General features: G+C 49.5%; 1 protein-coding gene across 4 annotated transcripts in view; it reads left to right on the top strand.

The window, feature by feature from the left end:
• SIRPA (signal regulatory protein alpha) overlaps positions 1-16318 on the top strand; it is a 46243-nt gene extending 29925 nt beyond the window's left edge. For 3 of the 4 annotated variants that reach the window (XM_023220318.3, XM_023220320.2, XM_023220319.2), the window contains exons 6-9: positions 1267-1380; positions 4364-4388; positions 11290-11341; positions 13879-16318. In XM_023220318.3, coding sequence (XP_023076086.2) covers positions 1267-1380; positions 4364-4388; positions 11290-11341; positions 13879-14127 — 440 coding nt within the window. In that variant the 3' untranslated portion in view covers positions 14128-16318. The remainder of the gene's footprint in view (positions 1-1266; positions 1381-4363; positions 4389-11289; positions 11342-13878) is intronic. The other variant, XM_023220321.3, reaches the window with a different exon arrangement.
• The last annotated feature ends 7115 nt before the right edge of the window (positions 16319-23433 follow it).

Raw genomic sequence — 23433 nt, 5'->3', positions numbered from 1 at the left:
TTCATAGGACGTGTAGGGCATCGGCCAATGCCAGGTTTTCGTAGGACATGTAGGGCATCAGCCAATGCCGGGTTTTCGTAGGATGTGTAGGGCATCGGCTAATGCTGGGTTTTCATAGGACGTGTAGGGCATCAGCCAATGCTGGGTTTTCATGGGATGTGTAGGGCATCGGCCAGTGCCAGGTTTTCCTAGGATGTATAGGGCATCGGGAGACAAGATGTGTGGCTTCCCATACCAGCTGTGTCGCAGACTTGCTGTGTGACCTTGGACGAGTCAGTGCCTCTCTGGGCCTCCACTTGCTCGTAGCTGTGTTGAAGGGGATGAGCTTCATGACCCCTCAGCTCTGAGTCTCAGGTGGTAGGGGCCATGATGATCTTGCTCTGCACTGTAGCTTCAGGGCCTGGCCACAGTAGGCACTCAATAAATGCTTTTTGAGTGAAACAGGATGAAAGAGTTAGTTGGTTAGCTGGTTGGTTGGTTGGTTGGTTGGTTGGTTGGTTGGTTGGTTGGTTAGTTGGTTGGTTATATAATCCTTACTTAGCCAATGAGGTAGAGATGACCGTTGGCCCCAGTAACAGAAGCAGCAGCCAGGGTTTGGAGGGCGGTTTAACTGACTTGCCCAGGGTCACACAGCTACTTAGTGGCATTGATTTGAAAGCACTTTTCTGTGGCTTAGAGCCCTGCTCCTGATGAACCACTGTGTTCTAGTCTACGATCCCCTTACCTGTGCCCTGGGCAGCCAAGCCTCCATTGTCATTTCAAGAGTCCTGCTTCAGAGCCGCTGTGCTAACTCCTGAGCCCAATGTGACGGCCCAGGTGCTGGGCACAGATCAGTGGTGAGCCCCTGAGCTGTGCGGACCCTGGTAGCCACACTGCCCCTTCTTCCAGCTGCTGATTCAGTTTCCAGTGGATTTGGGGTACCGTCGTGACCGCTCTGTGGTTCACTCCAGATGAGAAGGAACGTTTCTGTTCCTCAGGAGTGAGATTTCTGCCTGTATCCTGCAGCAGGGGTTCCTGTGTAGCTGTCAGCGGCAAATATATTGCCCCCTGGCACCTCAGCATGGTTTTTGTGCTGTTCATGGATGAGCCTCGTGGGCAAGTGTGTACAGACCCGTGAGTGTGCCCATGTGACTTGAGACATCTGAGAAGGCCCAGCCAGATGTTCTCAGCTAATGATACCTGCTTAGTGGTGAAATGCTGTGGTGGGTTTGGTTTTCTCTGTTTTTAATCTGCATACGTGAAGCCTCTATTCCATGTGGTCCCTAGAGAATACTGGAACTAATGAACGGAACATCTATATTGTGGTGGGCGTGGTGTGCACCTTGCTGGTGGCCCTACTGATGGCAGCCCTCTACCTCGTCCGAATCAGACAGAAGAAAGGTGGGTGCATTCCCCTCTTCCTCCCTAAGGGTTTGTCCCTGGACTGTCCTCAGAGGGAGACGCCATTAGGTGTTTTGGGTTAAGGACATCATCTTCTGCCAGTAGCAAGAAGTCCAGAGGTAGTGGTGCTGGGGCTGGGGCAGTGGCCTCACCACGTTAGAGTCTGGCTTCTTCCTCATGGTTACAAGATGCTCATCACTGCCCCAGGCCCCATGTCCTCAAGGGGCCACTACTGAGCAAGGGAGCTGCCAACCTGGGAAGAGGGGAGGCAGGGACTCTTCTTACCTGTCTCAGGGAGGACATTGTCTTTCCCAGGAGCCTCCCGGCAGACTTCTGCTTTCCTGGTACAAATCTAAGTTACATGACCAGCCCCTGGACAGGAGGCCAGAGAGAATGGAGATAATAGCGCCACCATTTGATTGGGAGGACTTAACAAGTGATTGCATGGAAACAGTTAGGGAAGTAACCTGGCACACAAGTGCTCAATAAATGTTAGCCCTGAGTATTACCCATATTGTATGTGAGCCCGGAACTATGAGCCACCTCCCTAGAAAGCCCCCTCACAGAGCAAGGTGCATAATCTTTGACTGCACAGCAGGAGGGCACAGGGTCAAACCCAGGGCACAGCTTCCCCTTGTTCGTGTGCATGTGTTATGTGTGTCTTGTGTCTGTGTGTGTGTGTTGGTTGTTGGGAGGGTTGGTTGTTGCTGTGGCAGGGCCTCTGACTTTGAAGTCAGACAAACCAGGGTTCCAGACCCTGGTTGTATCCTCTAAGCAATTTGGCCGCTAGAAGCTTCAGTTTCCCCATCTGTAAAATGGGTTTAGCAATGCCTGTCTTGGAGAAGTTACAAGATCCAAATAAGCCCATGTGAAATAACGGGTCTGACACATTCTAGGATCGCCATAAATACATGTTCTTTTTCCCACTCTTGTAGAAGACAATTTTAAGCTGGTATTTCTGCAACCTTTTTTTATTACCAGAGATAGAAATACATTTCACATCTCAACCCAACATATACACACACCCTTTGTATATAAAATTAAAACTGATACTTTCTTTTTTGTCATATTCTTATTTCTGTTTAAAATGCTGGTTGTGACCCACCACCTCCAAAGGGACAAGTGCTGTCCCGAGCTGCCTTTCTGTGGCCTGGCACAGCTGAGCTTGGATGGGCACACTGTACACTAATCACACATCCCTTCGGGAGCTCTTTCACCTCTACCTCCCAGGTTTCCCTCCCTCCTGGGCTGGCTCTGAGATACTGGCCAAGCCTCATGCTCCTGTCTGGGAGGGTTGGAGTCAGGCCCTGCTCTTCCAGAATCTGCAAGATGTCCCACCAAGACGCCTACCCAATGGGTTCCCTAGAGTTCCTGGAGAGCCCCACACAGGGAGGACGACTCCTTGGGTGGGGAAGCAGGTCCCTTCCCCACCAAAGGTGACAACCCATCCCATGGGATGAAGCATTCGTAGCGGCCGATAGTGAAATCCTGGCTATCCTTTCTGAGTCTCAGCCCCAGGCAGCTTGCCAGGCTCCTGACACGTATGAACTCATTACTGTGGGCTTAGGTGTTGCAGAGGAGGAATGGAGTTTGCAGAGCTGCAGCTCTGGTAAAGGGCACCCAGCCCAAGTGTTAGGTCTGTGTGCAGAGCGTAGCTCTCAAACACAGGCTCCAGTGACAGGGACGGCTAGTATCCCCCAGCAACTCCGATGTGCCAGGCACTGCTCACAGGGCTTTCCCTGTAGTAACAGTCAGTCTTCACCACAGACCTCACGGGTGACATTACTAACCCCACTTTACAGATGAGGAGACTGAGGCGTGGCAAAGTTATAAAACTTGTTCAGGGCCTCACAGCCAGGAGGTGGTGGGGCCGAATTTAAACCCAAGGACCACGTCTAGGACCACCCTGCACGCTACCTCCCTCCGCCATAACTAGACCCCCCTTCTCCCTCATTAGGCCCTGGAGGGGTCTGCCCAGCCTCTCCATGCCCACAGTGAAGTGTCCTGATTTCAACTCAACCACTTCCCAGCTGTGTGACCCTGAGGAGTCACCTAGTCTCTGGTGTAAAAGGGGGGTGACTGGTGTCCTGTCACTGGATTCCCAGAGATGACTTGTGTCCAGCACTTTGCAACCTGTCAGCCTCCACTCAGACGTTCGGTGCTGAGCAGAGCTTCCAACTGAGGTACTCCTCACCTGAAGATCCAGGACTTGCCCAGGCACCAAGCGTTAACCCGGCAGCAAGAATTCTTGCACTGTGGCAGCCTCCAGCCTATTAAAGTGCGGTGCAGAGTGCATTTGGGTGTGCATGTTGCTTTTAATTACAATTTTACAGCAACATGGGAGTCAAATGGCTGCTGAACCCTGGAGGCTTCTCTGTGGGTTACGCCATATCACAGGTTTAAAACCTCTAAACCAGATGGACACTTTCTTTCCTTCCAAGATCCTTTTTTTGGAAAGTGGTGGCATGTAAATAAATGGATGCTCAGCCCAACCCTGCAAGTTATAGAAGCTCAGAGAGAGGAAGTGACCCACCCAGGGTCACACAGTGAGTGAATGGTAGCAGACCTGGGGTTCATACTTGATCCCCAATTTGCAGCCCTGCTAGAATCTGTTTTCAAGCCACGAAGGGCACTGAATGGGACTAGGCTTACTGGAGGGTCTCCACTGAGGTTTGTGGTTGAACGGAGGTGAGATCCAGACAGAGGTAGGGCGGTTGTCCCCTCCCAGGCTGAAGACTGCTTTTGGACCCCTGGCAGCTTCCGCAAGTGGAAAAGCAGGACCATCTAGCTTGCTCCCTCACAGGCTTCCTTGGTGGAAGAGGATGCCCACTGGGTGGGCACGGGGGTCTCCTGTGGTTCCAAGGATGTGATTACAGTATTTCCTCTCCATGTCCCTGGAGGCAAACCTTTCGCCAGAAAATAGTTACATAAGAAAAGTGTGCTTCTAGTTAAACAACGGGCTTTTGTTTCTTTTGTCTTTCAGCCCAGGGCTCCACTTCCTCTACAAGGTAAGTGCATCATTGGTCCAGATCCTCTTGCAGTTATTATTTGGTTGTTTCACAGCCCCCCAGACTGTAAAGCATAATCCATGTCCACTGACCTCACCGATGTGTTGGTCAACATGTCTCTTTCTCTCCTCTGTAATCTCCTTGCACTGGGTCATGCTGTTTTTAATTATTGTCCCAAATGAGGGGTTTTCGGTTTTTGGTGCACAGAGGCGCTGATTTCTTGCCTGCTCTCCCCAGACGAGACCCTTGTCTAATTCCACGTGGACTGGGGCAGAGACCTCCCGGGCTTTCTGTCCTCACAGACATCCTGCACACGCCACCGGATGCATCCTCCCAGATCCAAGTTGTATACTTTACTCCTTCCTTTGTTTAGTAAATATTTATTGAGTACCTTGGCGTGCTGAGGCCCTGGAATGCTGGGATGAGTCGGATAGAATCTGTGCCCTCTGCAAGCTCACAGCCTGGTCAGAGGCTCAGGCGGTGACATTACATCACCAATGGCACTTTAGTTTGTTGATTCACATTTTTAGTGACTTGAGTCCCTACTGTGTGCCAGCCCTGCTCAGGACCAGCTGGTGATACAGCAGTAAACAAGAATCAGCCCAGGCTTTCATGGGGCTCAGATGCCGGCGAGAGAAACAGGCATAAACGCAGAAATAAAGTGATTCATGGTGTCATATCAGGTGGCGACAACTCCTACCCTGCAAGGGGATGGAGGTGAATGGTGGGGGGCTGTCTTAGGCAGAGGAAGGGACTGCCTCTGAAAAGGGGATGCAAGCGGGTGCCTGAAACTAGTGAGCTACGATGGAGAGGAGCATGCTGGGCCAGAGAGGAGGCATGTGTGCTAGGCCAGAAGGAAGGAGAGGAGGAAGATGAGGTCAGGAAGACGCAGGTCCTCGGCATCTTGTTGTCCTTCACAGATGCCCGTGTAGCAAGAGCTGTTATGAACCATTTTGTGAGAAGCCTTTATCGGCTTTTTGGAAGGCCTCTGATCTTCATCCCCAGCAGAGCAGAGGCAGCACACCGTAATCTGCCATGTGAACCTATCTGCATAGAACCATGTAGACATCCGTGCTAAGGGTGATAAATAAAGCTATAAATAGCTTTGTGTTGGTTCAGACCAGGTTTTGCCAGCAACTGCATAGTGCCAGTCTTTCGATTGTTTAGAGCTTTCTGGGTTCCAGAATTACAGAATAGGAAATGATGATCTGGAGTGGGGCCTGTGGGTGTTAGAAGGACTCGGGATTTTATCCCCAGTGGGATGAAGAACCACAGGATGGACATGATCTGACTTTTGTTTTAAAAGTGTCACCTGGCTACATGTGGAGCCCATGCTACAGGAGCTGAGGGTGTGTAGGTGACCGTAGCGGTCCTGGTCCAGGCAGGAAAAGATGGTGAACTGGACCAAAGTGGTGGGATAGGCTGAGAAATGCTCAGATTCTAGATATATTTTGAAGGTTGACCCAGGAGGACTTGCTGATAGAGTGACTGTAGGGTTAAGGACCACCTCAAGGTTAGGGGCAATAGAGTGCTGTATCCTGAGTTGGGGGTGCAGGTGATGGGTGGAGTGATGGGGCAAATACCAGGCAAAGCAGCTCTTCTGCCAGAGAAGGCTCTGGGAAGCATCGGGTGCCCCGCTCCTGCCCAGCAGCGTGAGCCCAAGGTACTCTTGGGATAAAGCCTTGCCTCTTGCTCTGATCTCCACAGGGGCCCTCCTGGTCTGAGCCCTGCCCAACCTTCTGGCCTTCTCCTCCCCTGAACAAGCAGAGCCACCTCTCCAGCAAAACTAGGCTCTCCACTGCCTTCCCAGCACATGTGTTTTCCTATTGTCATGCTTATGCCTGTCACACTCCCACACCTAGGACACTCTTTCAAGGGCAAGACTCATTTCTATCATTTGCCAAAAAAAACCTTCAGTCCCTGAAGCTCTCCCTGTCCCTGCAGATAAAGTCCAGATGCCTCCCTGAGGCTCCTGGGCCCCTTGTGGTCCAGTTGCCTTGAACAGTTTCACTTCCTTCTACCCCCTGTCCTCACATTTCACGGCTCAACCACACTGTGCTCCTCCCCTCCCCCACAGGCTGGGCCCTCACTCTCCTCCTCCCCCTTGCACACTGCCCTGTCTGCTGAGGTGTGCTCCCTGCCCCTGCTCATGCACTACCCAGGGTCCCCCAGCTCCAGGGGTGGCAGGCACAATGGGCTCTGTGAATGGCACCTCCTGGAGTTATGCAATATGGTAGCTAGAGTGGAACCCCTCCTGTCACCTGGTCACCTCCTGCTCCTCCTGAGGTCAGCTAGGGCGTGACATCCTCCAGAGTTGGGGGGCTTCCTGTGAACCCTCCTGGTGCCCCAGCATGGACACCCCGGTGTGTTCAAGGTGTCTCTGCACCTGTCCCATTTCATAACCCACTCCTTGAAGCCAGGGCTCATGTCCCTGAGGTTCACTGCAAATAACTGCTAAACTTGGCACCATACCTGGAATGGGATAGGTGCTTAGTAAAGGTTTATTGAATGAACAAATGAACAAATGAATGAATGAATGAATGAATGAGTGAGTGAATGAATGAATGAATGAATGAGTGAATGAATGAATGGATGAGTGAGTGAATGAATGAATGGATGAATGAGTGAGTGGATGAATGAATGAGTGAATGAATGCCATCCTAAACCACTGTAGCACTTCCCACTGTGCCTTCTCTGAATCCCTAAAGTACTGCTTCCCAGTGACTACACAGCCCCATCTAGAAGGATCTCTCTTTTTTGTTTTTGTTGTTGTTATTATTTTATTTTATTTATTTATTTATTTTTTTTGAGACAGAGTTTTGCTCTTGTTGCCCAGGCTGGAGTGCAATGGTACAATCTCAGCTCACTGCAACCTCTGCTTCCTGGGTTCAGATGATTCTCCTGCCTCAGCCTCCTGAGTAGCTGGGATTATAGGCATGCACCGACACACCCAGCTAATTTTGTATTTTTAATAGAGACGGGATTTTTCCTTGTTGGTCAGGCTGATCTTGAACTCCCGACCTCAGGTGATCCACCCACCTCGGCCTTCCAAAGTGCTGGAATTACAGGCGTGAGCCCCTGCGCCCCGCCCTGTTGTCATTATTTTTTACTTGTCTTACCTCCCCAATTAGACAATGAGTTTCTGGATGAATAGGACATTGTCAATAATAATGGCATCATTAGCAGCTACCATTTATTGAGCACTTATTGTGCTCCTGGCACTGTCTATGCCTTTATGTATATTAGCCCAATTGTGACTTTAATTCTTGCAGAAACCCTATGATTTATCACTATCCCAATTTTATAGAACAGTGGTTTTCAAACTTGAGTGTGTTACGGAATCCCCAAAAGACTTGTTAAAACACAGCTTACTGGGCCCCACCTTCAAAGTCCCTGATGGAGAATCTCTATTTCCACAAGTTCTCAGGTGGTACTGATGCTGTTCTTCCCAAGCCACACTTTGAGAACCCCTGTTCTATCAGGTTCTTATTGTTCCCTATTCTATGGTTGAGGAAACTGAGGCCCAGAGAAGTCATGACCATCCCGAGGTCCTGCGACTAGGAAGCACCAGAATGATGACTTCAGCCTTGACATCTCTTGCACGAAAGCTGGTGCCTTCATGACTGTTCCCATGCTTCTTGCTGTCTATTTCTTCTTCCCCAGAGAAACCAACCGTTTTCTGCCTGTTTTTTATTTTTCCAGCGTGAGCCTACCAAGGGAGCCATGAGATCACTTGCTCCCTTTCATCTCTCTAAACCAAAGCAATAGCTAGTGAGTGCTAATGGTGGTTTCCCATGCCGCAGCCGGCTTTGGCTTTGGCTTGCTGCGATCAGACACTTTCCAGAGGACGTTGGTGTGAGTAACAGCCGAGCACCTCAGGGAGGCTGCAAGTGGGGAGGCTGCCACTTTGAGCTCAGAGGGTTCTTCAGGTTGCAGGGCTGGTGGAGGGATTGGCTCTCTCTAACTCCCTGGGTTAGGAATGTACAGACAGAACATTGTCTGTAATCTTCCCCAGCTCAGACGAGAGAAAAACGTGTCTCTCTGCTCCCTTAATTGGGCACTAGGGTTCATTCGATCAGCCATTTATTCACTTGTCAGACATTCACTGCATTTATTCTTGGAATATTTAGGGCTTCCCTGAGTCTTTCATTTATTCATCTGGACTGAGCCTAACTCAGTGCCAAGCCTTGAGCTGGGAGTTGCAAAGGGGAGGAGAAAGGGCCCACCCCTGGTCTCATAGCACTGAAGAGCCAGTGAGAAAGATTCATTCATTCATTCACTCACTCATTCATTCATTCAACAAATACATATGGACTGCTGATGATGTGCCGGCCCAGTTCTTGGTGCTGGGGCTTCACCAGTGAATGAGACTGGCCCAGTTCCTCCCTGTGTGAAACTGATGGTCCGCTGAGGAGACAGGTTACCAGACAAGCTGGAAAGTTAAAGGATGTGGTGCAGCTGCTGACTAAATACAATGAAGCCAGGTAAGGGATAGAGCAGATCAAGGAGGTAGGGTCTTGGGGGAGCAGGGAGGGCTTATCTGCAAGGTGACATTTAGAAGGATGAGGAGGCTCCAGCCATGGGAATATCTGGGACAAGACTACACCAATCAGAGGGAACAGCCAGTGCCAAGACCCTGAGACAGCAGCAGTCAGATGCATGCACAGAGCGCAGAGGAGGCCAGAGGAGCTGGAGCGGAGGCAGGAGAGGGATGGAGCCTAGAGCAGTCGGCCAGGCTCAGCCTTGGAGCTGGTGTCACTTGACCACCTTGGAGTGGTTTTAAAGGGCTTGAGCATTCTGAGCAGAAGAGTAACATGACATCACTTATGCATTTGAGATAGGGAGAATGGAGGGCAGGGAAGCAGGAATAGAGGTGGGGAGATCAAGGAGGAGGTTCTTCAGGAATCAGGGGAGTTAGGATGGTGGAGAGGATGGGGTGGCTGGCTTTGATGGATATTTTGGAGGTGGAGCCGAGCAGCCCTAGGTTGGATTAGATGAGGGCTGTAAAGGAAGAGAGAGAAGAATCAGGGCTGACTCCTACTTCTCCAGCCTGAGCACAAGATGAGCAATGGTAGAGCTATTCACTGAAATAGGAAAATCCAGGGGAGAGACAAATATGGGGAAATGGGTAATTGGTTGTAGTCTGAAATTGCTTTGAAAGAGAAGAACACAGTGTTTTGAGAATGGAGTTTGGGGGTTCAGTTAAGATTTCTCCAAGACAAGACTGTTTAAAATAGCATCTGAAGGAAGAAAAGGATTGAAGCAGATGAAGAGGCAGCAGCACAAAGCATGCAAAGACCCTGGGGCAGCCTGACTGGCATTCATTCCAAGTCACTGTTTTTGAGCACATGTGGTGAGGAAGCATGGCAGACAGGCAGTCAGCAATCGAAACCAGATACACAGATAGACAGGAGATCTGAGATTGTCACGGAGGGGCAGCCCAGCCAGCCCAGCACTGTCAGCAGAGCCATCACAAGGTGACACCCTAGTTGAGTCTTGAAGGAGACACGAAAGTTAGCCAAGAAGAAAAATGATCAAGGGGGTCCTTCATGCTGCTATTGAAGCATGAAGTACATAACATCAAATGCACCCCCCTGAAATATTTGGTGGGTAGATGAGTGGGTACATGAGGACAGGGCAGTGAATTAGCCTGGAGGCAGCATGCCAGGCCACGTGGGACTCTGAGCAGGGTGATGAGTTGGACTTGAACCAGCCAGCCAGTGGGGAGCTCCAGGAAGGCTGGAGGCCAGTAGGGTGGGGACAGATCTGTGTGATCTTCCCTAGCGGACGTGGCCCTGCTCCTGGAGGGTTGTTTCTGTGGCCACGTGGGGCTTGTCATGTCTCAGAACTGCTTTCGGAGCCAAGCACTCATGCCAAATCCATTAATAACCCTGCTGCCAAGCCCCACTGCTCATTTCTGACATTATCCATGCTAACATCCCCGGGGTTGCCGGCTTGAGAATTTACACAACTTCTGCCAAGCCAGTGGCTCTGGTATGCTCATCACCTTGACCGTGACCCTCCAGTGAGTCAAGCCGTGGCCTCCAATTATAGAAGCAAGTGCACGAACAACTTCTTTGATTAACTTGAACATCTTGGTCTTTTTCTTTTCTTTCTTTAATGATGATACATAGATGTTTATAATACAGAACATTTGGAGAATATGGGAAACTAAAAAGGAGAAAAAAAATACCATGCAAAGACCACTGCAGTTTGCATTTTGCTATGTTTCCTTACAGTGTTATCCACACATTTTTCATAATTGAGATAATCCCACAGAGAATTTTCCTTTTTCACTTATCATTTTAATGTAAGCATTTGTAACTTTAAAAAAAACCTCCTCATAAACCTTTTAAATCTTTATCTGTGGATTTATCCTAATTTCCCTAACCAGTCCCAATTGGCAGAACCCTAAGATATAAACCTCCTCCCCCATCCCGCCCTTGACAAATGCCTTTGTGTTGAAAGCTTTTTCTATATTTTGAATTCCCCCCAAAAAAAGTGCAATTATGAGTCAAAAGGATGAGGACATCTTCCAAGCTCTTGATTTTGCCAGCTGCTTCCCAAAAGGATTGTACTGGTTTGCCTCTCCCACCAGCGACGCATGCAAGCTCCAGTTCATTTCGCCATAGCTTCCCCAGCACCAAGTATTATAATTTTTAAATATCCTTGCCAATAGAGTAGGTTAAAAAAAAATGATAGTGTGTTGTTTACAATTCCTTTTTAGTGAGATTGACCCCTTTGTCCAAACATTTGATGTGCAGTTGTATTTCTGTTATGAGTCCTTCATCCACGTCCTCAACCCATATAGAAAGTGGAACCTAAATGTTATTCTTATCAATTTGCATGAGCACTTTAGATAGTGAGGGTATTTTTATCTGTGTGTCTCTTTCCTTTTTAGGTTGCATGAGCCCGAGAAGAATGCCAGAGAAATAACCCAGGTACAATCCTTGGTGAGATGCCCTTCCTGGGAAACTCCGTGGCGTGGTTGCTTCACATCGACCGGAATTGCAGATCTGGTTCTAAATTAAGACTCCCTGTGGGGTGGAGGGTGGAGGATCTTACATTCCTAGCTTTCCCTATGTCCTATGCATATTCCTTCTCTCTGCTGCAGCCAACAGTGGCTGTTGCAGCCTCCTGACTCAGTGCTACCCATTGCACAACTCCCCAGGGGCACCATTCACAATCCGTCCTATGAAAATGGTGCCCTGGAGTCAGGCTGCAGCTCCCTTAGTGTGGATTGTGCCTTCCCACCTCTGTGCATTTGCCCAGGCCCGTCCCTCTACCAGGAGCACCACTCCTAGCTCAATGCCCACTCCTCTTCACAGCCAGGCTTTTCTATGGTGTAACTGCACAGCCCAGCCTGCCAGGGCCTCTCCCACCTTTGCTGATGGAAAGACCCCATGTCATTAATTACCTCATGCAAGGGCACACTCGCTCAAGCTGGAGGTTTCTGGTCAACATTGCTGAGATGATTTTGCGGGCAACATGGTTTCTGAGAAACCTAGCCCTGCTTATCACTGGCTGACGCTGTCAGACCTTGAAGGCAGAGGGCTCCTCAGCATCTTGTAACAAGACAGGTCCTGCTCTGAACCTGGAACGAGAGTGCGCCAGCTGTCCTTGACATTTCCAAGGCAGTTGTCATCCTTTTAGATGTAATCTGTTGTCGGGCTGGTGAAAGGCACAGCATTTGTAGACCAAAATGCCTTGGCCCTGCCCTTGTGACCCATGGGGTCCCCCGGCAGCCCCAGACATGAGCTCGGGTAGTAATTAGGAAAAACAAAACCGTTTCCAGTCATGAGAGAGAGAGAGACCTTCTCCCCTGTCATTCTACTTCTGGACTTCCTCCTGGAATCTTCTGGGGGGGGAAATGATGGTGGAAAAACGGGTCATGGACACCTGCACGAAATTCACATCAGCAGAGACTTACCGGGCACCCACTATGTGCCGCGCACTGGACAGCCAGACAGTCACGGCCCAGCTGGCAGAGTGCCTGCGATTCCAGTGCCAGGAGGTGCTAGCCCTGGCCAGGGAGGGAGTTGCATGCTATCCATGTGGATTTCCCAGACAGAAGTAAATGAGAGCACGCAGGGCTCGGGACAGGAGCTGTGTGCTAAGAGCACAGCCGCAGAGTCCAACACACTTTGGTTCTTTGCCAGCTGGACAACTTTGTCCACTTTATTTAACCTCCCTTGGTCTCAGTGTCTTCAGCTGTAAAGTGGAATAGATAATCCTTCCCAAGTAGGTTGTGGTAAGAGTGGATGGGTGATCTGTATGGTTGTGTGCTGCTTGTAAGCCCTGAGAACTGAAATCGGCCATTACCGTGCACCAACTAGGAGGTGTGCCGGTTGGTGGTACCTTTATTCTGTTCTATCACGCAGGGGCCAGTCACAGAGGGAGTAAAGTTTATCATTCATGATGGGCGATTTTGAGGCGGCAGTGGCAGGTTGATAGGATTAGCACATGGGAGGTATCCAAGTTTGCTAAGTGGTTAATGATTGCGAACATTTATTGAAGACAGATGCTCAGTATGTACCAGGCTCTTTTCTAAATGCTTTACTTGGATAATCTCATTCCATTCTCACAGCAGCCCTGGCAGTAGACACTGTTATCATCCCCTCTTTACAGGTGGAGAAACTGAGACCCAGAGAGGTTAAGTGAATTGCTCAAAATCCCTGAGCCAGAACCAGGATTCAAACCCAGGCTTTCTGACTCCAGAACGTTTCCCGCTTTGCTAACTGGCGATCTCATTCTTGTACTGCCCCTGTTCTCTGTCTCCCTGTCTCCAGCTTTGCCCTGAGTGAAGTTGAAATTATTGCCATCCTATTCATTCAGTATGAATCAGACTTCTTCTGTGCCAGCCTTGGTTTCTGAATCATAACAAATGCCCAGTGAATATTTGTGGAATAAATGCATACATTAATGAATGTCCCCACACACATCACCATCAGCACCTACTCCGGCCTCCAGACAGACACAGTCCTGGGTGGTGGGTCCTGTGATGGAAAACAAACATGGGCTGAGGAAGCACAAAGAAGGAACCTGGACCCTGCCAGGAGAGGGGAGGGCCAGGAAGGGTCTTAGGATGAGCCATGCTTCATCTGAAATTTACAGGGTGGATTGGGATTTGTTACAAGGGGAAGCAGGACAGACACCCTCGGCAGAGGGAGGAACATGAGAAATGGGCGAAGACTGCAGGTGGTTCAGGCTGGCAGGAGTGGGAGGAGGTGACACTGAGGCAGGGTTGTGAGGGGACCACACTGCGTGGGTCAGAAAGACCCTTCAGGCAGGGTGAGGAGGAGGGCGGATGGGAAGGGGCAAGGCTGGAGGCAAGTAACGTTGGCAAGAGATGAGGGGAACATGACTTATGGCTGAGCCAGTGTGGGCCGAGAGGACACAGAAGCATCCAGACTTGGTATTTAGTTTGAGTGGGTCAAGGCCTCTAGAATGACCTTCTCATGACTTTCTCTTTGGGTTATTTTAAATCCAGGACACAAATGATATCACATATGCAGACCTGAACCTGCCCAAGGGGAAGAAGCCTGCTCCCCGGGCCGCGGAGCCCAACAACCACACAGAGTATGCCAGCATTCAGACCAGCCCGCAGCCCGCATCGGAGGACACCCTCACCTACGCTGACCTGGACATGGTCCACCTCAACCGAACCCCCAAGCAGCCGGCCCCCAAGCCCGAGCCATCCTTCTCAGAGTATGCCAGCGTCCAGGTCCCGAGGAAGTGAATGGGACCGTGGTTTGCTCTAGCACCCATCTCCACGTGCTTTCTTGTCCCACAGGGAGCCGCCGTGATGAGCACAGCCAACCCAGTTCCCAGAGGGCTGGGGCGGTGCAGGCTCTGGGACCCAGGGGCCAGGGTGGCTCTTCTCTCCCCACCCCTCCTTGGCTCTCCAGCACTTCCTGGGCAGCCACGGCCCCCTACCCCCACATTGCCACACACCTGGAGGCTGATGGTGCCAAACCAGCCAGGGAACCGACCTGGGAAGTGGCCAGAACTGCCTGGGGTCCAAGAACTCTTGTGCCTCCGTCCATCACCACGTGGGTCTCGAAGACCCTTGACTGCCTCCCCCATGCTCCGAAGCCTGAGCTTCCAGGGTGGCCCCCTGACCACCACCACCACCACCACCCAACTGGGGCTTAAGGGGGGAAGATTTCCCGTTTAGATCAAACTGCCCCTTCCATGGAAAAGCTGGAAAAAAAACTCTGGAACCCATATCCAGACTTGGTGAGGTTGCTGCCAACAGCCCTGGCCTCCCCCATCCCTAGGCTAAAGAGCCGTGAGTCCTGGAGGAGGAGAGGACCCCTCCCAAAGGACTGGAGACAAAACCCTCCGCTTCCTTGGGTCTCTCCAAGACTCCCTGGGGCCCAACTGCGTTGCTCCACCCAGACCCATCTCTCCCTTCTAGACCTGAGCTTGCCCCTCCAGCTAGCACTAAGCAACATCTCGCTGTGGACGCCTGTAAATTACTGAGAAATGTAAAACGTGCAATCTTGAAACTGAGGTGTTAGAAAACTTGATCTGTGGTGTTTTGTTTTGTTTTTTTCTTAAAACAACAGCAACGTGATCTTGGCTCTCTGTCCTGTGTTGAAGTCCATGGTTGGGTCTTGTGAAGTCTGAGGTTTAACAGTTTGTTGTCCTGGAGGGATTTTCTTACAGTAAAGACTGAGTTCCTCCAAGTCCCAGAACCCCAAGAACGGGCAAGAAGGATCAGGTCAGCTGCTCCCTGGAGACACTTAGCCTTCTGACTGGGACTGACTTGGCCAAGTTCTCAGCCGAGCCACGCGGCTGGTAGTGCAGCCTTCTGTGACCCCGCCGTGGTAAGTCCAGCCTGCTGAGGGCTGCTTCTTGACAGTGCAGTCTTGTGGAGACCTAACGCCTCAGTCTGCTCATCCGTAAAGTGGGGATAGTGAAGATGACACCCCTCCCCACCACCTCTCATAAGCACTTTAGGAACACATAGTAAAGGGTAGGGGTAGTGGCCCTGGCCGTCTATCCTACCCCTTTAGTGTCCGCCCCCATCCTGGCTTTCCGAGCTGATCCTTGAAGAAGAAATCTTCCATTTCTGCGCTCAAATCCTACTGGGATCAAACTGGAATAAACTGGAGACAGCCAGGGGGGTGGTACAGCTGTGAAGCTCAGGCTGATTCCCACTCTGTCCCAGAAGGTTAGCCAGAGGGGTGACCCAGTATTCAGTCTTCACTATAACTCTTCAGAGTTGAGATGTTAATGCTCGTGACTCCTGGCCTTGGGATGCCCAAGGGATTTCTGGCTCAGGCTGTAAAAGTGAGAAGCTGAGCCATCCTGCCCATTCCTGGAGGTCCTACAGGTGGAACTGCAGGAGCTCAGCACAGACCCAGCTCTCTGGGGCCTGGGCACTTGGTGATTTCAATGATGACATCCAGGAATTAGCTGAGCCAACAGACCATGTGGACAGCTTTGGCCAGAGCTCCCATGTGGCATCTGGGAGCCACAGTGGCCCAGCCACCTGGCTCGGGCTAGTTCCAAATTCCAAAAGATTGGCTTGTAAACCTTCGTCTCCCTCTCTTCTACCCAGAGATAGCACATACGTGTGCACACGCATGCACACACACATTCAGTATTTTAAAAGAATGTTCTCTTGGTGCCATTTTCATTTTATTTTATTTTAATTCTTGGAGGGGGAAATAAGGGAATAAGGCCAAGGAAGATGTATAGCTTTAGCTTTAGCCTGGCGACCTGGAGATTCCACATACCTTGTGTATTGAACCCCAGGAAAAGGAAGAGGTCAAACCAGCCCTGCGGAAGGAGCATGGTTTCAGGAGTTTATTTTAAGACTGCTGGGAAGGAAACAGGCCCCATTTTGTATATAGTTGCAACTTAAACTTTTTGGCTTGCAAAATATTTTTGTAATAAAGATTTCTGGGTAATAATGAGTCCTTCCGGTGTTCAGTATTCTTGTCTTTGTGAGTGTGTCCTGGGGCCGCCTCGGGGGCTGCCCGCCCTCCTGCCAAGGCCTGGAAGAGGATTGAATGGACCCCAGGGTTTGGAAACAACCAACAGCATTTGAGCTCCTCACTTAGGTTTTAGAGACATACGATTTTGGTTTCCCCTGGCTCAGAAGGAGCCAGTGTAAGGTTGAGATAAAATTCCATACAGACAGCTGAGTTTGGATCTCGGCTCTGCTGCTTTGTAGCTGTGGGAATTCAAACAGCACCTCTTTGAGACTTGGGCCCCACGTCTGCACAGTGGGGCAGGAATAGTCCCTGCCAGGGTGACTGTGCGGATTCAAGGAGGTTGGGAGCATTGAGCCCATGTTTGGCACTGGGCAGGCCATCACTGAGGCTTGTGTCTTTCCTTCCTGCCCTGACCCTGCATAGCTGAGTCTCATGGCCTCTTACCACTGATGGGATCTTGGACACCTGGCTCCCCCTCCTGGGGCCTCACTTTCCTTCCCCACCAAATGCAGAAATCTAATGCTTGTCCTGTAATATCCTTGCCAGATGACTGATGTCAAGTGCTGGTTTATAGTGGGTGCTCAATAAATGTTAGTTTCCTTTCTCTCCCTCCATTAGATCATTAATGATATTAGTGCTAATTATGTAATAAAGTTAAGGCATAAATATGTTAATATTTAGTGGTTACTATGTGTCAACACTTTGATGAATTCTTAAACCTTGTGACTCAAGGGCAATCATGTTACTGACTCTATTTTATAGATGACACAGAGAGGGGGTGTAGCTTATACAAGGTCACAGAGCTAATGAGCGATGTTACTGAGCCTCCATTTCCAACTGGATGACTGCAGTGCCTGATGCTTAGCCACTGGGTTAATAATCAGTACATCATGTATTGAGCACTGACTGCAAAATTAACCACTATGATAGCTAATAACAGCTATGACAAGCGTGGTGCCAAGTGCTTCACAGTTATAACCCATTTCATTCTCCCAACTACCACATGAGGGAGGAAGTCTTGTTCTCTGTGCTTTACAGATGAGGAAACTGAGACACGGAGAAGTCATTTCTCCAATGTCCCATGGCAGAGCAGTTTGAAGCCAGGGAATCTGACTCTTCTTCCCCACACTGTACTTACTGCCTCATTTAATTCTCATGACTATCAGATCGCTCTGGTTGTGCCCATTTTGTAAAGAACAAAAGATGAGGTTCTGGAAGTGCATGTGACATGACCAGTCTCACGCAATGAGTCTTTAGTCAAGTTGAGACTTGAACTCAGATCCACAAGCCCACTGGGGATCATCCCTACACCCTTGGCCTGGTCCATGTGATCAGAGACCACCTGAAACAAGGAGTTGCCTGCGGGGCTCAGAGAGGTCACCCTTCTCTCAGGCCAGGACCTTGGCTGTAACAGACAGCTCAGCAGTTTCCTGGCCTGTGGCCTGAGTTCAGCTTTCCACCTCCCTCCGGGAGCAACCCATGAAATATGTGCATTGCTTGCAGGAATGGGGTGTCCAAGGCATGAATCCAGGCCGAGTGGGTGGGGAAATGCCTTCCATTCTCTGGGAAGGTGGGGGACGATGGACTGCGTGTCCGGGCAAGGAGACTTGGGGGGTGTATTTTATGCAGCACCTGGGCCCTGCCTCTCCGCAGCCAAATCTCCAGGGCTGGAGGTTGGCAAGCAAAATGAAAGTTGATGGGAGCTAAGTGGCCCTTGTCCAGCCCGCCAGGAAATCAGTCAAGCATTTGGCATTTATCAGGCACCTCCTTGGGGTTCCTCCTGGTGCAAAGGAGATTGTTAAGACTCCCTTCCTCCATGAGGACCAGGCCAGAGTCCTCTGCCTTCCGCCTGAAGCCTCTGCCCATTTTACGTGATAATCAGGAAAATCTCCACCGACCCCCAACCCCAAGATTCGAATGCCCAACCGTAAAAACCCATGCGTCTTCTAGCACATTTCCAACAGCCAAGTTTTGATGGAAGTTTACTGAATTTTGGCATAAGCACATTCTACATATTAGACACTCTCCTAAGCTCTGGGCAGGTATTTATTAAAATTAATTCACTTTATTCTCTTAACACACCTATGAGTTAAGTACTATGATTATCCCCCATTTAAGAAAGAAATGGAAACACAGAGATTAAGCATTTTGCTCCAAGGTCACCATCCAGAAAGCGACGCCACTGTGGGTATGGTCCAGTCCAGCACTGAATGGGCATATAATGGGGACTGGGGCTGCTGGAGAGAAAGTGGGGGGCATAGATCATGTTCAGGATACCCTGGACACTGTCAGTAGCCAGGAAACACCACATCATCTCACCACCAAAGTGTTAGAACGTCAGGGTGGTATGGCTACCTGCCTGCTCACCAGCCAGCCAAGGCACCCTTGAGCCTACCACTGCTGGGATCCCCGACACCACCCCCTTCACCACCCTCTTCACTGTGCCTGACCAGGTTCTTGCTTTCTTTTCTGAATACAAGATCATGACATTGAAGATGCCTTTTAAGAAGACGTGCTCCTGATGTTCAAAAACAGGCAAAACCTTGGCAACAGAGATCAGAAGAGTGGCTGCCCTTGGAGGGAGGACAAGGAGAAGCCGGGGTGGCACATGCTCTACGTCTTCCCGAGTCGTGGTTATCTGGGGGTTGCATAAGTAAAAACTCTCCCAGCTGCACATTTAAGATGGCTGCATTTCCCTGTATATAAGTTATACCTTGAATTTTTTAAAAGATGGATGCCCCTGCCCTGCCCCCCTCAACCTTTGATGCCTGCCCCAATCTGTTTTTCAAAATTAGTGTCAACACCTTATCTTTGGTCCCCAAAGCCAGCCCAGGGCCTGGCCCCAGTGAGAGGCCCAAGGAGTGTCGCTGAGTTCATTTGAAAGATGAACATCCCTGTGATCAAAATAGCACACAAAACAGTGAAAGAAAAGATGTCAAACAGCACAAAGATTAAGGATGCCTACAAGGATAAGCCATTATCTGTCATCACTTCATCTCCTGAAATTCCCTCCATCTCCTGAAATTCCCTCCATCACTTTTCCTCCTCCTCCACCCATGGGAATTGGATACAACCTCACCCCGGAGTCCTTGCCCTGTGACCTTGGGCAAACAGATTCACCACTGAGCCTCTGCTTTGTCATCGGTGAAACAGGGATAGTAGCAGCCTTCGCCTCCTAGGGTTCTGGCGAGGATTCGATGAGAAAGTAGATTTAAGACTCTTTGCAGCAGTGTGGTGCAGACAGCGGTCGACATATGCACACACACACACTCACATTCACACACTGGCACCCACACACGCACATGTCAGGCCAGGTTATTACAGCAGCTCTGCAATGGTGGGTCTTCTCTTCTGACAAATAATTTTATCAAGTCCCTCTCTTTCTCATTAGCCCGAGATAGGTCTCTCTTACCAACCTTTGGGGGATGGGGTCCCACACCCTGGCTTGGGTTTCGGAGTCCTCTGCCTTACACCACCACCTGACATGTTTAAGAACATTTCCTGCTCCTCCCCAGCCCCTACTGGACTCCCTGGCCAGGTTGATCTTCCTCTCCCAAGAAATACTAGATAGCAACTCCTTTGACTTCCCTAACCCCACCATGAGTCATTCCTCCAGTGGGTCGGTGTCCTCTCGACCAGACATGAGCTCTGAAACCAGAACTTCACATTCTACCTTTGGGATTCAGCCCCTAAGATAAGGGAGACTAAAGCCCACCATGTACCACACTGGACTCTGGACACTCACTCAAATTTTTTATTTCATGGAAACTTCACATTCTTTACAAATGGGATGTCAATTTCACAGAGAAGAAAATTGAGACTCAGAGAGGTGGAGAGTTAATAAGTTCAAGATCTTTCAACCAGTAATTATTTCTCAAGCTCCTACTGGAACCTGGCCCTGTGCAAAATTCTGAGGACACAATGTTGACCAAAAATGGACCACACCCATATGAGCTCATATATGAGGGAGCCCAAGCCACTAGCAATCCCAGTGCCGGGATGAGTGCTGCTGAGAAGGGCGTGACAAACATGACATACAAGTGCAGAATTAACACACTAATGAGTGAGCCAGCAGGGGGGCAAGAGTTGGTTCCAAGAGTAAATGGGCATTTAGAGGCTTTGAAAAAGGAAGGTGAGAATAACATTTTCAAGTTAGAGATCAATCCGGTTAATGTTCTACAAGGCAATAAGGCCATATCTTTGAAGCTATTTTTTTCTGCCAGACAGAAGCCATTTGCACCCCCGCCAGACAAAAGTCTGCAAATTAGCCCCAATCTGGGCCTTAGTCAAATATGAAAGACAAACTCAGGTATATTCTTCTACAGAACTAACTAATCCTTCAATGGGGCTTGTAAACCATGCCCCAGTGTGGCAACGAAATGAAGCACTGTCTTGTTTTGCCTTATTTCCAAATTTGGGATACTTTGTCTTATTAAAGGAAAGTATACTGGCTTCATTCAGCCTGCACAGGGCAGAAAAGACTTCTTGAAGAGGAAATCCCTGAACTGAGATCTAAAAAATAAGTAAGGAGCAAAGGAGTGCAAAGGAGCCAGTGCAAAGGAGCCAGTGCAAAGGAGTTCCAAGGAGCCAGCGGCTGGCAGAGACCAGCCTTCCCTGTGTGCACTGGCCCCTGCTGAGCTCTCCAGCCCGATTCACACCACTCTCTCCATCACTCCCTGCACTGGCAACACCAGCCTCCTGCCAGTTTCTAAAATGAACCACAGGACCCTTGCATGAGCTACTCCCTCTGCCTGCAACACTCCCTGGATCTTTCCTGCTTGTCCTGCAATTCAGAGGCTGGGCTAAGTTCCCTTGTCAAACACTTCCATAGTAACCATGTCCAGCACTTCTTTGTAGCCCTCATCACAATTTGTAACTATACGTTGGCCCTGTGATTACCTGATTAATATCCCTCTCCTCTACTGCCCTAGTTGCTGCCTCAGGGCAAGGAGGGTGTTGATTCACTCGTCAATGTAACTCTTATGCTAAGCCCATAGGAGGCATCCAACAAATATTAGAGGAATGGGAGGATGCATGGAGTGATGAGAAGAAGGAGGACGAGAGGAGAGATGGATGGGAAGGAGGGAGGTTGAATGAGTGGCTGGATTGATGCAGGAGAGCATGGATGGGTGGATGGGTGGGAAGGAAGAAAGGAAGGCGGAGAGGGAGGGAGGGAAGAAAGGAAAAGGGGAGAAAGAAGAGCATAAAAGTTGGAGTCTGCTTGGCATCTTAGGAGAACTGAGAGTCCCTGGCTGGTAGGTTTGGAACTAGAAGCAAACCTCAGTACACCTGACTTTTCCCACTGAGTTTCTCTGCCTTTCATCATGATCCTGGGTTCAGGGCAATCACCTTTTTAAAAAAATGACGCACGATCCCCAACAGGCAAGATGCCAATGACCCTTGTCTGAGCCTTTGGTTCCTCTTCTAGAGAAACTGGGGCTATACTTAGAAAACAGGATAAAAGATTGCAAAAATCTGTCTACTCTCAAATTGCACAACCCTAGTGTGGCTGGTCAGTGGCTCAACTTTGGGAGCTGGCGGGGCTCAGCCTATCAACAGACTTGTCCTCCTGGCTCTGCTTCAGTGACAACAGGCCAAGCCCTCATGGTAGAAGGTGCCGTTTCCACCAACCTGGGCCTTCTACCCCCGCAGGCCCTCTCTGGGCAAGGTCAGGTGGTGCGGCAGCCGGTCGCATGGATCTGGGCCACAGACGTGTCTCTAGAATGAGGTCGGGTGAGAGTTTAATGGCAAGAAGGCTGCAGCCTGACTAAGGCTGTCGGCTCGATTCTGCCATGGCTCCCCCCATGCCAGTAAATGGACCCTGTGCACATGCAGATTAATGCATTATCACTAATGTTTTGTGCCAGATGCAAAGGCACTTGGGCAGCCAGGCCGAGAGCTGCCATTACCACAGGACCTTTTGCTGGAAAATTTTTCTTGGGGCAATTAAATCTTCAGCTGTCTCCTCCAAGGGAGTGCCAGCTTGCATTTTAATTATCCTCAAAAGAGGGAAGTAGGGGAAAGGACATGAGGCAAAGAATGAAAAAATAACAACCTGCTTTATAAACTCAGTGGTTTCTCCCCCATCTACTCCACAGTGCCCTTGACCTTTAGATTCCTGCCTCCCAATACCCTTGGAAGGACCCCTTTAAGGGGAAGAAGGGAGAGGAGGTAGGAAAGAGCATTTCTTGAGTGTGGAATAAGTGTTAGTGCACTGCATTATGCCTGGTTAATTTTTAATTTATTTATTATTATTATTATTATTATTATTATTATTATTATTATTATTATTATTTTTGTAGAGACAAGGTTTTCCTATGTTGCCCAGACTGGTCTCAAACTCCTGGGCTCAAGTGATCTTCCTGCCTCAGCTGCCCAGTAGCTGGGACTACAGATGCATGCCAACAAGTCCAGCTAATTCTTTTAAAAAAATTTTGTAGAGACTGGGTCTCCCTGTGTTGCCCAGGCTGGTCTTGAATTCCTGGGCTCAAGTGATCCTCCTGCCTCCGTCTCCCAAAGTGCTGGGATTAGAGGCATGAACCACCATTCCCAGCCTCATGGAAAGTTCGAGAACCGGCAAAACTCATCTCTCAGTTGCTGGTGAAAGGGAAGCAATTGACTAAAAGGGACAGATGGAACTTTTGGGGAACTGGAAATACTATATTGATTGAGGTGATGCTTACATGGGTATATGTATCAGTCAAAACTCATCAAACTGTATACTTACAAATGAGTACATTTTATTGTTTGTAAGTTAATACTTTAATAAAGTTGATTTTAAAATAAATAATAAAATAATACGAGTTAATATTTATCTAGACCTTACTATGTGCCGTCCTAGTTGTGCTTCCTATGTGTTAAGCCCTTTATCCCTCACTCCAATCTGTGACATAGGCACTGAGTGCCCCATTGCCCAGATGAGGGCATTGAAACACAGAGAAGTTTGGCAACTTTCTAAAGTGACGCAGTTAGTAAGAGGCAGGGCCTGGGTTCAAATGGAGGCAGATTTTGAGCCTATAGCTGAACAGCGAAGTCCAAGATTCCCAATTGGTTATTACTAGAGGCTGGATTAAATCCAGGTGCCTTTCCAACGTGAT

The sequence above is a fragment of the Piliocolobus tephrosceles genome, chromosome 20 (genome assembly GCF_002776525.5).
Source record: "Piliocolobus tephrosceles isolate RC106 chromosome 20, ASM277652v3, whole genome shotgun sequence".
In the NCBI taxonomy this organism is placed as follows: Eukaryota; Metazoa; Chordata; class Mammalia; order Primates; family Cercopithecidae; genus Piliocolobus; species Piliocolobus tephrosceles.
This window is presented reverse-complemented; position numbering and strand designations above follow the sequence as displayed.